The 17,107-nt window shown below is 37.6% G+C and overlaps 1 protein-coding gene across 2 annotated transcripts in view; it reads right to left on the bottom strand.

The window, feature by feature from the left end:
* The window catches only part of MICU1 (mitochondrial calcium uptake 1), a 200,659-nt gene that overhangs the window by 150,575 nt on the left and 32,977 nt on the right, over positions 1-17,107 (bottom strand). For both annotated transcript variants that reach the window (XM_060127064.1, XM_060127063.1), the window contains exons 2-3: positions 13,747-13,908; positions 9,782-9,956 (exon numbers count right to left, since the gene is read on the bottom strand). In XM_060127064.1, coding sequence (XP_059983047.1) covers positions 9,782-9,956; positions 13,747-13,907 — 336 coding nt within the window. In that variant the 5' untranslated portion in view covers position 13,908. The remainder of the gene's footprint in view (positions 1-9,781; positions 9,957-13,746; positions 13,909-17,107) is intronic.

A 17,107-nucleotide genomic window follows, 5' to 3' on the forward strand; every position in this document is an offset into this window, starting at 1 on the left:
CCACACTCCCACCCTGTGCCTAGTGACCCTACCCTAATGCCACACAACCCAGCTGGGCTCACACTATCTGCCCTGAGCATTTTACTGCATCCAAGACCCTTGCTCCTACCCACAGCTGTAGCTCCAGAGACAAGGGTCCTGATCTACCCTCACTCTGAGTCTGCTTGGATGGAGCCTCTCCCAACCCCCATTTTTCATCAGTTTCCCCTGACGGCTTAGGGGGCTCATGTGAAGGGAAGTCAGCACTGAGATGCAGCCTCTGTTTCTAGAGCCTCTTGTAAAGCTCAGAAGATCCTGGAAACGGCCCAGACCAACTTGGATAAAAGAACCCCCAATCCATCCCCCAAATTTGTGCCTGGGAGAAATAGGTCCCTCTCAGCTCTACAGTTCACAGCCCTGACAACTACAACCCCTGGAAAAAAAGTAAAGAACCAACGTCAAGATGAAAGCAGCCAACATGTGGCTTCCAAGGTCAGTTCTACTCAGGGCCATTCCAGCCTGCAAGAAAGGGAGAAAGGGCACTGAAGAACCTTGTGGGAGATATTGTGTGCCAGGTCTAGAAGTGGCTAACATCACTTCTATTCAGTGGAAAACTAGCAAACTAGTAATATCCATTAAAAAAGGTAAAGTAAAAAAACAGGGCTCAGGATCACCTTTAGAAATCTGAAATGGCATGATGTTAACTGACGTAGGGTACACCATGAGCAAAATTTTGTAACCAAAACATGTTATGTTAGAAGAATGCAATGGAAAGAGCAAAGGTTTTACAGTTACACAGACTTATATTTGATTCCTTCTATTATAAGTAACCAGCTATACTACTTTAGACAAGTTACTCAGTTGCTTCAAGCATTAAGTATATATGTAAGTATGTATGCATACATGTATATGTGTGTATATACACACATATATGCACTAACATATACACATTTACATGTGTGCATATGTATGTACATATACTATGCCTGGAAGACAGAAAATGCTCAATAAATGTTACTTTCCTTCTGTTTTTCATTTGTTCTGCTATGTGTGTAATAAGTAAACTTACTTGGGTTTTCTAGTCACCTAAGTTCTTAAGGATTTTGTTTGGTATATAGAGCATATTTTATGTCTTTTATTATTCATGTTCACCTATCAATCAATTTAAAAGTATTTACAATTGTACTGAACCAAATAATTTGGCTTCTTAATATGAAGATGCCATTCCAAATCCAAAATAGCGACATCAGAAGCTCCTGAACTCCCCATCTCCCATGGATGCACCAAATGTACAGCTATACATGGAGTATTTCCCTCTGAAAGAAATCCAGAAACTAGCTGAACAATGCCTATACATTGGGTTAACGAGAAAGTACCAACATCAAAACTGGTAGGAAAGACTGAGACACACTCTTGCCATAAATCCCACCTCTGGCACAGTGCCATACAAATGGGAGAGAACTCTCAAACTCCAGCTTCTCCCTGAGCAGTAAAGGGTTTGGATGCTGCATCTAGCACCCCAACTTGTAAGACTCCCACTTGAAGGATGGGCCCCCAAAACAACTACTATGAAAGTCAATGGGACTTGCATCCATGAGACCCACAAGACTACAGAAAACAAAGAAACAGTTTTTAACAGGCTCTGGAGAACTCAGAGTATCTGTTGCCCCAGGGATCAGTGCAGAGGAAGAAGGCAAAAAACACCTACCTCCCAGTCTTCCCTTGAAAAAGGTCTATTTGCATATATTAAAAGCTGTTGCCGGAAGGTCAGGCTTCTAATTTAGCACACATCTAAGGGCTGGCTGACATCCTCCATGGGAACTGGGGAAGAGAGTGGATGCCTCATCCAACTTCTCCATCTAGCCTACTCCAAATTGCTAGGATCTCCCTGGAAGGAGCTTACACACACGTCTGCACCTCAGCATTATTAGCTGTCATCTGAGGTATAAGTCCCTGAATCACCTGGCTCTGCAAGTCAACAGGGCTTGCATTCTTGAGTCCCACAGGACTGTAGCAAAAAAAGCAGATTGTAATGGGTACAGGAGCACAACCCTATGGCTATACACTTGGGCCAAGCTCAGGGAAAGCAGGCAAAAACTCCCATCTCCCAGTTTCTCCCTAGAAAGGGCTTCACTAGTTAGTTTCCCAGATGTTTCCTGAAAAGCCAGCTTCCAATCAACATGCATCTAAGTGCTGACTGTGATCCTTTGCTTTGGGACACTGACAAGTCTTGGCCCACTCTCAACTACAGGGAGGCACCAAAAACAAAGAAGGCAACTTGGACAATCAAAAAGGTTTTAGAGACAATCAAGAGCTTGGGCCAGGCTGATTGGCAAGGTTCATCTCATACATGAGACCATTCTGCCAAGACAGGGAGAGATGGCTGTTTCAGCTAAGGACTAGAAACCAACACAGAAAGTCTAGGAAAATAAGGAAACAGACAAATATGTTCCCCAAAAAGAACAAGTTAAAACTCCAGAAACAGACCTTAATGAAACAAAGGTAAGTGATTTCCATGATCTAGAGTTCAAAATAACACTTATAAAAGGATGCTCACCAAGGTCAGAAAAACAATGCATGAACAATAAAAAGAATTAAAACACAGAGACAGGGACTTCCTTGGTGGTACAGTGGTTAAGAATCTGCCTGCCAATGCAGGGGACACAGGTTCGATCCCTGGTCCGTGCAGATCCCACATACCACGGAGCAACTAAGCCCATGCACTACAACTACTGAGCCTGCGCTCTAGAGACTGCAAGCCACTACTACTGAGCACGTGTGCCACAACTATTGAAGCCTGAGCGCCTAGAGCCCATGCTCCGCAACAAGAGAAGCCATCACAGAGACAAGCCCGCGCACCACAAGGAAGAGTAGCTCCCACTCACCGCAACTAGAGAAAGCCCACATGCAGCAACAAAGACCCAATGCAGCCAAAAATAATAAATGAATAAATAAATAACTTTATTAAAAAACAAACAAAAAACCCCCACAGAGATAGAAATGTACCAAACAGATATCACAGAACTAAAGAATGCAATAAATGAACTGAATAATTCAATAGAAGGGTTCAACAGCAGACTAGATCACATAGAAGAAAGAATAAGTGAACTCAAAGACAAACAGTGGAACTCATACAGAGGAGCCAGAAGAATAGAGAATGAAAGAGAATAAAGATATCTTAAGGGACATATGGAATACCATCAAGTGAACCAAAATACACATTAAAGGGGTCGTAGAAGTAGAAAGAACAAGAAAAAGGGGGCAGAGTGGGAGAGGGTTGGATTGGGAATTGGGGATTAGCAGATGCAAACTGGTATATATAGAATGGATAAACCACAAGGCCCTACTATATAGCACAGGGAACTATATTCAATATCCTGTGATAAACCATAATGGAAAAGAATTTGAAAAAGAATGTATATATATATGTATAAATGAGTCACTTTGCTATACAGCAGTAATTAACATAACATTGTAATTCAACTATACTTCAATAAAAAAATGAATTAAAAATAAAAATTACAAAAAAAGAAAAAGGGGGCAGAAAACTTATTCAATGAAATACTGATGAAAACGTCCCTAATCTGGGGAAAGAAACAGACATCCAGATCCAGGAAGCCTATAGAGTTCTAAACAAGATGAATCCAAAAAAAAAACACACACTGTCAAAGTTAAAGGCAAGGAGAGAATCATAAAAGCAAGAGAAAAGCAACTTGTTATATTCAAAGGAACCTCCCATAATACTATCAGCAAATTTTTTCAGCAGAAACTTTGCAGCCAGAAGGGAAGGGGATGATATATTCAAAGTGCTGAAAGAAGAAAACTGACAACCATGAAAACTCTACCTGGCAAAGTTGTGATTCAGCATTGAAAAAGAAATAAAGACTTTTCCAGATAAGCAAAAGCTGAGGGGGCTGCATCAGCACTAGACCAATCTTACAAGAAATGTTAAAGAGCTAATTAATTCCTCAAGCAGAAACAAAAATGTAATAATTATTAACAGGAAAACATGTCAAGATATAAAACTCACTGGTAAAGGTAAATATATTCAGAATGCTCTAATTTTTAATAGTAGTGGGTAAATCACTTCTAACTCTAATATGAAAGGTAAAAGGAATTAAATTAATTACAATAATTTTAAAATGGACATACAATATAAAAAATATAAATTGTGATATGAAAAACATAAAATATGGGGGGGAGTATATAGAGTTTTTGTATATGTTGGAAGTTATCAGCTTAAAATACACTGTTACAAATATAAGGTGTTTTATGTAAACCCCATGGTACACACAAAGCAAAAGCCTATAGTGGAAACACAAAAGACGAAAAGAAATCTAAGCATATCATTGCAAAAAATCATCAAATCACCAAGGAAGAGAATAACAGAGGAATAAAAGGACAGAGGAATTATAAAACACCAAGAAAACAAGTAACAAAATAGCAATCATAAGTGCATATTCATCAACAATTACCTTAAATGTAAATGGACTAAACTCTAAAATCAAAGACACAGAGTGGCTAAATGAATAAAAAAAACATCCAACTATATGCTGCCTACAAGAGACTCACTTCAGCTTTAAGGACACACCCAGACTGGAGGGAAATAATGGAAAAAGATATTCCATGAAAACACAGCCAACAGAAATCAGGGGTAGCTAAATTTGTATCAGGAAAAATAAACTTTAAGCCAAAGACTGTAACAAGAGACAAAAAACAGAACAATATAATTATACAAGATCAATTCATAAGGAGGATAAAACATTTGTAAACAGTTTTATACCCAACATGAGAGATGCTAAATTTATAAAGCAAATATTAATAGAACTAAAGGGAGAAAAAGACAGCAATATAATAATAGAAGGGAACTTTGATACCCCATTTTGAACAACTGATCATCTGAATATAAAATAAATGAGGAAACATTGGACTTGAACTACATATTAGACCAGATGAACTCAAAGACATTTACAGAAAATTCCATTCAAAAGCAGCAGAATACACATTATTCTCAAGTGCACATGGGACCCTCTCCAGCAGGGATCACATGTTAGGTCACAAAACAAGGCTTTATAAATTTAAGACTGAAATCATATCAAGTATCTTTTTTGACCATAATGGTATGCAGCTAAAGTTCAACTACAAAAAGAAGAAAACTAGAAAATTCAAAAATATGTGCAGATTAAACAACACATTCCTGAAAAACCAATGGGTCAAGGAAGAAATGAAAACAGAAATCAGAAAGTATCTTAAGAGGAATGAAAGTGGAAACACAAAATATCAAAACATGGGATGCAGCAAAAGCAGTTCTAAAAGGAAATTCATAGCAATAAATGCCTACATTAAGAAAGAAGATTTTGGATTGGAAGAATCAATATTGTCAAAATGCCTATACTACCCAAGGCAATGTACAGATTCAATGCAATCCCTATCAAATTACCAATGGCATTTTTCACAGAACTAGTACAAAAAATTTTTACATTTATATGGAGACACAAAAGACCTGTGTCTGTGTGGAGACACAAAAGACGGAGCTGGAGGAATCAGGCTCCCTGACTTCAGGCTATACTACAAAGCTATAGTACTCAAAACAGTGTGGTACTGGCACAAAAACAGAAATATAGATCAATGGAACAGGATAGAAAACCCAGAAATAAACCCACGCACCTATGGTCAATTAATCTATGACAAAGGAGGCAAGAATATACAATGGAGGAAAAACAGTCTCTTCAATAAGTGGTGCTGGGAAAACTGGACAGCTACATGTAAAAGAATGAAATTAAAACATTCTCTAACACCACACATGAAAATAAACTTAAAATGGATTAAAGAGCTAAATGTAACACTGGACACTATAAAACTCTTAGAGGAAAACATAGGCAGAACACTCTTTGACATAAATTGCAGCAATATCTTTTTGGATCCACCTCCTAGAGTAATAAAAACAAAAATAAACAAATGGGACCTAGTTAAACTTAAAAGCTTCTGCACAACAAACGAAACCATAAACAAAACAAAAAGAAAACCCACAGAATGGAAGAAAATATTTGCAAACAAAGTGACCAATCGGAGATTAATCTCCAAAATATACAAAGAGTTCATTCAGCTCTGTCAAGAAAACAAACAGGGAATTCCCTGGTGGTCCAGTGGTCATGACTCCACACTTTCACTGCCAAGGGCACAGGTTCAATCCCTGATCGGGGAACTAAGATCCTGCAAGCCGCATGGCACGGGGAAAAAAAAATCGAAAAATGGGTGGAAGATCTAAATAGACATTTCTCCAAAGAAGACATACAGATGGCCAAAAAGCACATGAAAAGATGCTCAACGTCACTAATTATCAGAGAACCGCAAATCAAAACTACAATGAGGACCTCATACCAGTCAGAATGGCCATCATCAAAAAGTCCACAAACAATAAGTGCTGGAGAGGGTGTGGAGAAAAGGGAACCCTACTACGCTATTGGTGGGAATATAAATTAGTACAGCCACTATGGAGAACAGTATGGAAGTTCCTTAAAAAACTAAAAATAGAGCTACCATATGATCCAGTAATCCCACTTCTGGGCATATATCTGGAGAAAACCATGGTTTGAAAGAATACATGCACCCCAATGTTCACTGCAGCACTGTTTACAATAGTCAAGACATGAAAGCAACCTAAATGTCCGTCGACAGATGAATGGATAAAGAAGATGTGGCACATATACACAAGGGAATATTACTCAGCCATGAAAAAGAATGAAATAATGCCACTGGCAGCAACATGGATGGACATGGAGATTATCATACTAAGTGAAGTAAGTCAGACAGAGAAAGACAAATATCATTGATATCGTTTATATGTGGAATCTAAAAAAAATGACACAAATGAACTTATTTACAAAACAGATTCATAGACTTAGAGAACAAACTTACGGTTACCAGCAGGGAAGGGTTGCGGGGAGGGAGACACAGGGAGTTTGGAATTGACATGTACACACTGCTATATTTAAAATAGATAACCAACAGGGGCCTACTGTATAGCACAGGGAATTCTTCTCAATATTCTGTACTAACCTAAATGGGAAAAGAATTTGAAAAAGCGTAGATACTTGTATATGTATAACTGAATCACTTTGCTGTACACCTGAAAGTAACACAACATTGTTAATCAACTATACTCCAATATAAAATAAATTTTTTTAAAAAAAGATAAGAGATAACAAGTGTTGATGAGGGTATGGAGAAAAGGGAACACTTTTGCACTGTTGGTGGGAACATAAATTGATTCAGTCACTATAGTAAACAGTACAGAGGTTCCTCAAGAAATTAAAAATAGAACTACCAGGCTTCCCTGGTGGCGCAGTGGTTGAGAATCCACCTGCCAATGCAGGAGACACGGGTTCGAGCCCTGGTCCAAGAAGATTCCACATGCTGCGGAGCAACTAAGCCCATGTGCCACAACTACTGAGCCTGTGCTCTAGAGCCTGTGAGCCACAAATACTGAAGCCCGCACACCTAGAGCCCGTGCTCTGCAACAAGAGAAGCCACCGCAATGAGAAGCCCACGCACCGCAATGAAGACCCAACACAGCCAAAAATAAATAAAATAAATAAATTTATAAATTAAAAAAAAAAATAGAACCATATGACCCAATAATCCAGCTTCTGGGTATATATCCAAAGGAAATGAAATCAGCATCTCAAAGAGATATCTGTACTCCATGTTCATTGCAGCACTGTTCACAATTGCCAAGGTACGGTAACAACCTATGTGTCCATCATGCAATCTCAAGGGACTCCAAAGACCCAAAATAATTTTGAAAAAGAAGAACAAATTTGGAGGACTCCAACTTCCTGATTTCAAAACTTATTACAGTCATAAGAAAAATGTGGTACTGGCACAAAGACAATCATATAGAGCAGACAAATAGAAAAGAAAGCCCAGAAATAAACCCTCAGACACATCATCAAATGATTTTGACAAGGGTGCCACAACCGTTCAATGGAGAAAGGACAGCCTTTTCAACAAATGATGTTGGGAAAATTGGATATCCACATGCAAAAAACTGAAGTTGGGGGCTTCCCTAGTTGTCCAGTGGTTAAGACTCAGCACTTCCACTGCAGGCGTGTGGGTTCAATCCCTGGTCAGGGAAATTCCACGTGCCACAAGGTGTGGCCAAAAATAAATTTTTTTTCTTAATTAAACAAAATTCTTAAAAACGGGATATGGCTTCCCTGGTGGCGCAGTGGTTAACAATCTGCCTGCCAATGCAGGGGACATAGGTTCGAGCCCTGGTCTGCTAAGATCTCACATACCGTGGAGCAACTAAGCCCATGTGCCACAACCCGTGAGCCTATGCTCTAGAGCCCGCGAGCCACGACTACTCAGCCCACGTGCCACGACTACTGAAGCCTGCACGCCTAGAGCCCATGCTCTGCAACAAGAGAAGTCACCCCAGTGAGAAGCCCACGCACCGCAACGAAGAGTAGCCCCCACTTGCCACAACTAGAGAAAGCCTGTGCACAGCAATGAAGATCCAACGCAGCCAAAAATAAATAAATAAAAATTTTAAAAAAAACGGGATAGAAAAAGAGTACGTTTTTAAATAGTTTCTTGGGGAGACAAAATGACACATGGAATGGTTACCCATTCACTGAGACTTTAGTGAAAGAAATAAGAACTATTTCAGATATAGATTAGAAAGGTTTTATAACTACTAATTAAGTAAATTACACTGATAGCTTTCATTTTTTCTGTGAAGCATAAGATATAGTCATCTGCTAAGCAGAAAGCAGGAGCAGAAAATGGAAGATTCAAAAATAAACATTTACTTGGGTCATTTTTGCCCAACACTGTAAAATGTAAAGTTTGACTATAAGCTGATAGTCATGGTTTGACTGAAGCTGATTGTGCAAGATAAATTTGAACTTTCCTCAAATTCATTCAGGGCAAAAGATTAAATAAATGTATCATTTTGGAAAAAATGGCATGATAGATAATTAAGTTGTGATACATAACTTTTGTTCAAATTCAGTTTAATCAGAAGTGGATTTGGGAAATGAGAAGACATATTTAACAGCTTCATCCAAATAAACAGAAGATCCAAATTTTTCTTGCTTGCAGTTATACAGCCCCCCCAACACACACAAAGTAACTCAAATTATCTTGTTGCATTGATTAGCTGTATTTTAGCAAGTAAAGGTAATTCCCTGAATTTCAATGCTAACATGCAAAATGTCTAAGAAATTCAACCTTTTGACTTTTCATCACTGGTCTGCTGAATTCAAATGCCCAATATCATAGGCATTATTACAGAGGAGCTAAACTTTTCTCAGGTAAAACTGTTTAACAGCATATTGTGTTAAAGATATAAAATGCTGGAATTATGTTGAGTTTATGCTGTCCTCAAAATTAGTTGATTTTTTGGAAATATTTGTATATTTCCAAAGAGATTTTATTCTGCCTTTACAATTTGGCATCATGACAAATCAGTATATCACAGACTCAACTTCACATATATGAAAACATTCAGAACCAGAAAGATCTAAAAAGCAATAATCACCTTAGGTGGTTGAATTGAAAGAACAAAGAAAATACATGTTAATCCTGATTACCAATCCTAGGTCCTTTTCACTATCCCATTTAACTTCACATTCAAAGAGTACATTTGCCTTAGAACATGATGGAAAATAGCAAAGAGGTGAATAACTTCAAAGTGAATATAAGCCATCTGAAATATATGATAAAAGACTCAACAGCATTATTCTAAAATAGAATTAACTATAGTTCTAATAATTTATAAGACTGTGTTCCATACTTTTCTGTCTCTGAATCCAGAACGTTTCTTCTTTTTCTCTTCTGGATAAGGCTCAAGACAAATACCTGAAGCCTTTTTTTCGTGGTTACAATCTTCCCCTTCATCTTTACTCTTGCCTTTATCACCAAGTTCACTCTTTAGGTTGTTTACAGATGGTGGGGATTGTGCAAGGGCCCTGGATATTAAAAAAAAAAAAAAATCTATCAATCAAGAAGGTCCATCATATTAAACAAATAAAGATTTTCAGATAAAGCTAAGCAGGAGCAACAGCAATGAAATTCGTGAAAAGTTCGACATGAACAGGTTCCTCAAAAAATTAAAAGTAGAACTAACATATGATCCAGCAATCCCACTTCCGGTTATATATCCAAAAGAACTGAAAGCAGGGTCATTCAGAGATTTTTGCACACTCATGTTAATAGCAGCATTATTCACAATAGCTAAAACGTGGAAGCAACCCAAATGTATACTGATAGATAAATGGATAAAGGGAATATGGTATATCTGTATAACAATAATATTCAGCCTTAAAAATAAAGGATATGACACCAAAAGCACAGGCAACAAATCAAAAACAGGCAGGATTACATGACACTAAAAACCTTCAGCAGAGCCATAATCAACAAAATGAAAAGACCATCTACACAATGGAAGAAAATATTTGCAAACCATATATTTAATAAAGGGTTAATATTTAAAATGTATAAAAGGAACTCTTACAACACAATAGCAACAAAATAAATAACCTGATTAAAGGTGCTCAACATCAATAATCATCAGGGAAATGCAAATCAAAATCACCACGAGATATCACCTCACACCTGGTAGGATGGCTTTGCTCAAAAACAAACAAACAAACAAACAAATAACAAAACAAAAACCCAAAAGATAACAAGTGTAGGCAAGCATGTGGAGAAAAGGGATGCCTGGTACACTGTAGGTGGGCAAGTAAATTGATACAGCCACTATGGAAAACAGTATGGAGGATACTCAAAAAACTAGCAATAGAATATGTTAGTTTTCTAACTAGAATATGATTAAGCAATCCCACTTCTGGTTACACATCACAAGGAACTGAAATCAGGATCTCAAAGAGATATATACACTCTCATGTTCAGTGCAGTATTATTCACAGTAGCCAAGATATGGGAGAAACCTAAATTTCTATCAATCAACACAGAATTTGCAAACGAAGCGACTGACATGGGATTAATCTCCAAAACATAAAAACAAACAACCCGGGACTTCCTGGAGGTCCAGTGGTTAAGACTCTGTGCTTCCATCACAGGGGGCAGGCACAGTTTCGATCCCCGGTCAGGGAACTGAGATCCCACATGCCACGTGGCGGGGAGAAAAAAAAAAAAGTATCTCTTTAAAAAAAAAAAAAAAACAGCTCAAGCAAAAAATGGGCAGAAGATCTAAAGAGACATTTCTCCAAAGAAAACATCCAGATGGGCAACAGGCACATGAAAAGATGTTCAACATCACTAATTATTAAAGAAATGCATATCAAAACTACAATGAGGTATCACCTCACACCGGTCAGAACGGCCACCATCAAAAAACCTACAAAAAATAAATACTGGAGAAGGTGTGGAGGAAAGGGAACCCTCCTACACTGTTGGTGGGAATGTAAATTGGTACAGTCACTATGGAGAACAGTAGGGAGATTCCTTAAAAAACTAAAAATAGAGCTACCATATGATCCAGCAATCCCACTCCTGGCCATATATCTGGAGAAAACCATAATTCGAAAGGATACATGCACCCCAAAGTTCACTGCAGCACTGTTTACAATAGCCAAGACATGGAAGCAACCTAAATGTCCATCGACAGAGGAATGGATAAAGAAGATGTGGTACATATATACAATGAAATATTACTCAGCCATGAAAAAGAATGAAATAATGCCATTTGCAGCAACAAGGATGGACCTACAGATTGTCATACTGAGTGAAGTAAGTCAGACAAAGACAAATATCATACGATATCGCTTAAATGTGGAATCTAAAAAAAAGGGTACAAATGAACCTATTTACAAAACAGAAACTGAGTCACAGATTTAGAAAACAAACTTATGGTTACCAAGGGGGAAAGTGGGGAAAGGCATAAATTGGGAGACTGGGACTGACATATACACACTACTACATATAAAATAGATAACTAATAAGAACCTACTGTATAAAACTGAAGTATAGTTGATGTACAGTAAGTTACAGGTATACAATACAGTGATTCACAATTTTTAAAGATTATACTGCAGGATGGTGAATTTTATGTTATACATATTTTTTACCACAACAACAACAAAAAATGCACTGAAAGAAGAAATATGAGACCAAAAGAATCACAAACAGGTATTTAGATAAAAATTTGCATTTGAAAGAAAATTCTACATGAAGACAAATCATCTGATGGGCTTCCCATGTTCATTCTATTATGAACAGCAAGAAAAAAACTGAATGTTCAGTAAAGGCTCCTTGGGCTAACTAGAGATTGAAACTGATAATCTATTCTATAAAGATTTTCCCTACTTACTCAGCCAAGGTAATGACTCTATTCCTTCAAATTCCTACATTATTTAGTGACTGAACCTTAACATGTAATTTAGGCTGGTTTTACAAGACCTTCACTGTGCTTACCACCCTCTGGTTTAATGAAAAGGACTAAAGGCATTACTAAGACTCTATTGGCAAAATTTGTAGAGGCCCTCCAAATACCTTGACCAAAGCATTGTCACTGGTCCTTCTAAATCTCAGATCCACCCCTTTTGGAACTCATAAACTCTCACCTTTTGAAACAGTCATAGGATGCCCAATGCACTTGTCTCCTTCTTCTGACCCACAACTGATAAAAGAAGAGATACTCCAATATTCCAAAGACCTAATTGCTTCTATTAAAAATAATCATGCTTTGGTAAAGCAATCTTTTCACAGTGCACTGTTCGGAGATGAAGACCTTAAGCATCACACCTTGCACCTGGAGATTCTGTCTATTGGAAAAGACACCTCCAGAAGAACTCTCTTCAAGCTTGCTGGAGAGGCCTCTATCGGGCACTGCTAACCAACCTTTGTGCTGCCAAACTCCAAGGAAGAGACTATTAGATTCACGTCAGAAACCTAAAGAAAGCGCCAAACCCTGACTGGACCTGCACATAATCTGGTGACCTGAAACCAAAGATTTCCTGAAATTGAAGGAGACAACTTCTCCTCATCTCCTGATGAGACAGCTATCCCAAGATATCTGAACAAGGCCTGTTGGAAATGTGTTGCCGAAACCTTTAATGATGACAATGTTTCAGATGATTTCCAATGTCTATGATCTTGGTAACAGTGAACTTCAGATAAAACGTGCATGAGAGTTCTCCCTCTTACACCTCCTTGTTACTCAAATGTGACCTCAACAGTTTTCCAATCTATGTACTTCCTCTCCAACATGAGACATTAGACCCAGGAAAGTTCCTCCCTGGCACTGAAATATGAAAACTCACTGATAGTAGAAAACCTGATTCTTGATCAGCAATGCTTTCAGAGAAAGATCTTGGTCAAAAGGGGGAAATGTAAAAAATTAATAAACAGAAGCCTCAATTACAGTCAGCGGGAGCTCTCACACTCTGTGATGATAGCAGAGCCCAACAGGAAGAAGGAAGACACCTCTTCTTTCCTGACAAGGACTCAGCCAATAAAAAGCCATGGACTCTTTGCTTATTATGCCCCTCCCAACTTCTTTTTCACCCTATAAAAGACAGACAGACCTTGAAGCAGAATATTTCCTATTTGTTGCTTTGACATGATAGCCTAATTCCCTGAAACATCTTATTTCATAGACAAATATTATCAATGCCAAATGATTTAGCAAAGAAATTTCGACACAAAGTCAAGCCAGAAATCAATCCCTTTTAGATAACGGAGACAACTGGAAGAATAAAAGTACATGCAGGAACAGGATGCTCAGATAACACTCACCTCTTCCACAAGAGACCAGTACTTGCAGTTACTGCAGATGCTCCAAGAAAAGCCACCATCATCAGCCGTCGCCTGATCTGGGTGGGCTGTGATGCTCCATGGTACCATCGAGAGCCCACTGCCAGCTCTGCCAATGCAGAAAGAGAGTTAAGACGAAACATCCTGTGAACAAAAAGTAGAAATGTTATTCCTAGCTGGTGGCAGTGACAGTGATGATGATGATAACAACAGTATTACCATCACCAACAAATACTAAGTACTTAATGGCAGACAGTATTCTAAACACTTGGCAATACTATGCATTATCCCATTTAATCCTCAGAACAATCTGATGAGAAATGTACTACTACTTATAAACCTTACATATCAGTCAAAGTATAATTAGAAGAAACCACATGGTAATTTGAACAGGGAAAATTTAATATAAAGCATTATTAATTACAACAGGCAATTAAGTACTAAGGGGTAAAGAGACATTAGATACAGGGAGCAGTCACTACTTAAAGGGCTGTTGCAGAGCAACAAAAAAGGAATAAATCTGTAAACAGGCCACTCCCAACAGGATTGAGATCTGGAAACTCTGGTGAGGATACAGCCATGGATGTCAGAGAAATTTACTAAAGTGCTACACCAAAAGAACTCACTGTAAAGCCATCTGCAGGTGACTGAAGGAGAAACAGACATTTCTTCTTGATTACATGACTTTTTGTAGTGGCAGTTCATTCAAATCACACAAAGTATCCATACTTCTCCCCTTTGATTTTCTCAAAGCATAGTTTATTTCTTCCTGATTTAAATTACCTTGCACTTTGTATGTATATTCACATATTCACGTATTTGTTCATACATAACTTTGCCTCCCCCCAACCCCCATCATACACAATTGGTTCTGAGGCCAAAATTATTCTTTTCCTCTTTGAAAACACACAGTCTAACACAGAGCCTATTACATTACAGCTGCTTAAAATATTTAACTATTTTACTTTAACATGAAAAATGTCAAGTTGCAAATTATACAGGTACTGGCTCTGAACATTTAAGTACATTTCTCAACCCCAATACACTAAGAAAACTATGTCTTTCATTGTTTGGGTTCAGGTCAAGTTAGACTATTTAGCTGTCTCCTAACATCACCAAGGTGGTTACTGATTCTTCTCTGGGACCTATACCTATAATCTCTTAAGTAAACCTTTCTCTTAGCCTCCTTCATTCAACCTAGGTCCAATGCCAAAGTTGGAGCTAAATCTTGCCCTTAAAGATAAAGTGGGAAATAATTAATTTTTTCTCCTATATGCTATGACCTAAGCTTCAGCACCACAATTCTTACATCCCTTCCAATCCTAGAAATCACCTCATTTTATTGCACATACTCTAGCAAATTCCAGCACCAAGGAGATTGTCTTTTATGTTTTCTTACATCCGTCAACTTCTGATTCATTTTTAAATTCACATTTTCCAAACCCACAAGTGTATTCATACATAGCATTGCTTTTGTCTGTAACAAAGACAAGCACAACTAAAACATTCATATCTGGAGAAAACATTATTCAACATTGACAACAGAAAGAAAAGAGCATTTAAAAGTTCTCAATGTGAAAGACAAATAACATAACCAGTTCAAAAGCTGGACTAGGCAAGGGGTATAAGGCTGGAAGATAAGTTTACAACATCTGATCAGATATGGAGAATATATAAATGATCAAATAGGAAAGCCATGATCACTTGAGAAGATCCTTTGAATGCTGGACTGAGAATTTTGATCACGTATACAACAAACAGGGAGCCACTGAAGTCCTTAAAAGGAAAATAACATGATGCAAACATTTTTAAAAGAATTCCAATCTATCTAATAGCAGTGAATAGAATAAACTACAAAGAACCATAGGCACAGAGAGCTAACAGGGAAGTAATGAGTACAGTCAGAGGCAGCTAATAACCAAAAGTATTGTGATGAGCACCTAGATCAGGATGGTTAAGTATAGAAACCAAAAATAAAACAAAATAACATTTTCCAAAGAGAAACAAAACTATCAGATATCAGTGTTTGACATACATCAATATCTAACTGCATTGGAATTCCCTGGTGGTCCAGTGGTTAGGACTCTGCACTCTCACTGCTGAGCGCCCGGGTTCAATCCCTGGTTGAGGAACTGAGATCCTGCAAGTCGTGTGGTGTGGCAAAAAAAAAATCTAACTGCATAGGAGATGAGGAAGACAAAAAGGGAAAAGAAATTAAAATAATGACAACACTAAGGAATATGGTAGAAAGTGAAATGGAATAGGAATCCAATGACCCAAGATCTAGTCTCAATTCTACTACTAAACAGTTATGCACAAAGGAAGTTCATCTCTCCTCCTCAGAGAAGAGTATACCCATTGATGAGAGAACTGCCTACAGGAGCTTTAGGGTTTCTTTTATTTCTTTAATGTTCTCATACCTCTGGTGAAACAAGGTATGGCAAAATTTAATCTATTTCAATTCGGGGGGAGGGACTAAGACCATATGATATATTCAAGATTTATTAGCTTTGGGAATCCATATCGTATGCTATGGCTCCAGAGAATTTTAAACTTTGGAGGTTCTGAGTTATACTAACATTCCACTTACATCTGATGTTGTAATTCAAATGTTACTGTCTACATCTCATTTCACCACTGGTTTTAATCTCATTCCCCAAAGTACACATCAATATATATCTAGTCATCTTCTCTAGTGTAATTTCCAATAGATGCCAAGTAAACTGAGGAAAAAAGTTATCCCACTGAGAACAGGCTCTATTATAATTTAATTCTCAGCTTTGTACTGAAGAAATAGTGTAACTAGTCGAATGTGTTAATTTTTAATGAGAGACCGTTTAAACAGATTTAAGGAGATCAGCTTTCCAACTGAGTCTGGAAAACTGAATAGGCCAACTGGCAGCAGTTATGCAGTAATGAAGATTAACATGCACATTTATGACATGGATTAAATTAAATCAAAACCAGTGCATTTTTCTCTTTCCTAACAGTCCCTATCCTTCTCCCAAAAAAAGGCATGCCTCTAAAAAATAGCTTTGATTGCAACTGAAAAAAGATGAAGACGTATTTCTAATCAAGAAATGTCAAGAGAAGCAAGTAAAAGATAATCTTGTTACCAAAGAAAAGCATTATCTACCCAACAAGAAACAGAACAAGTTGTTTTTTTTAAAAAAACAAAAAACCTGTAACAGTATATCACTGCTGTGTTTCTATATCTATTATTTTTAAACTATCATGCTTAATGTATTGCTTTTGGTAACTTTCAAAGGGCCACAGAACCAGAAAATCACTTAATTCAACATCATTATTTTACAGGTGAAGCAACTAAGATCTAGATAAGTTA

Source organism: Lagenorhynchus albirostris, chromosome 16, assembly GCF_949774975.1.
Source record: "Lagenorhynchus albirostris chromosome 16, mLagAlb1.1, whole genome shotgun sequence".
NCBI classification, from domain to species: Eukaryota; Metazoa; Chordata; class Mammalia; order Artiodactyla; family Delphinidae; genus Lagenorhynchus; species Lagenorhynchus albirostris.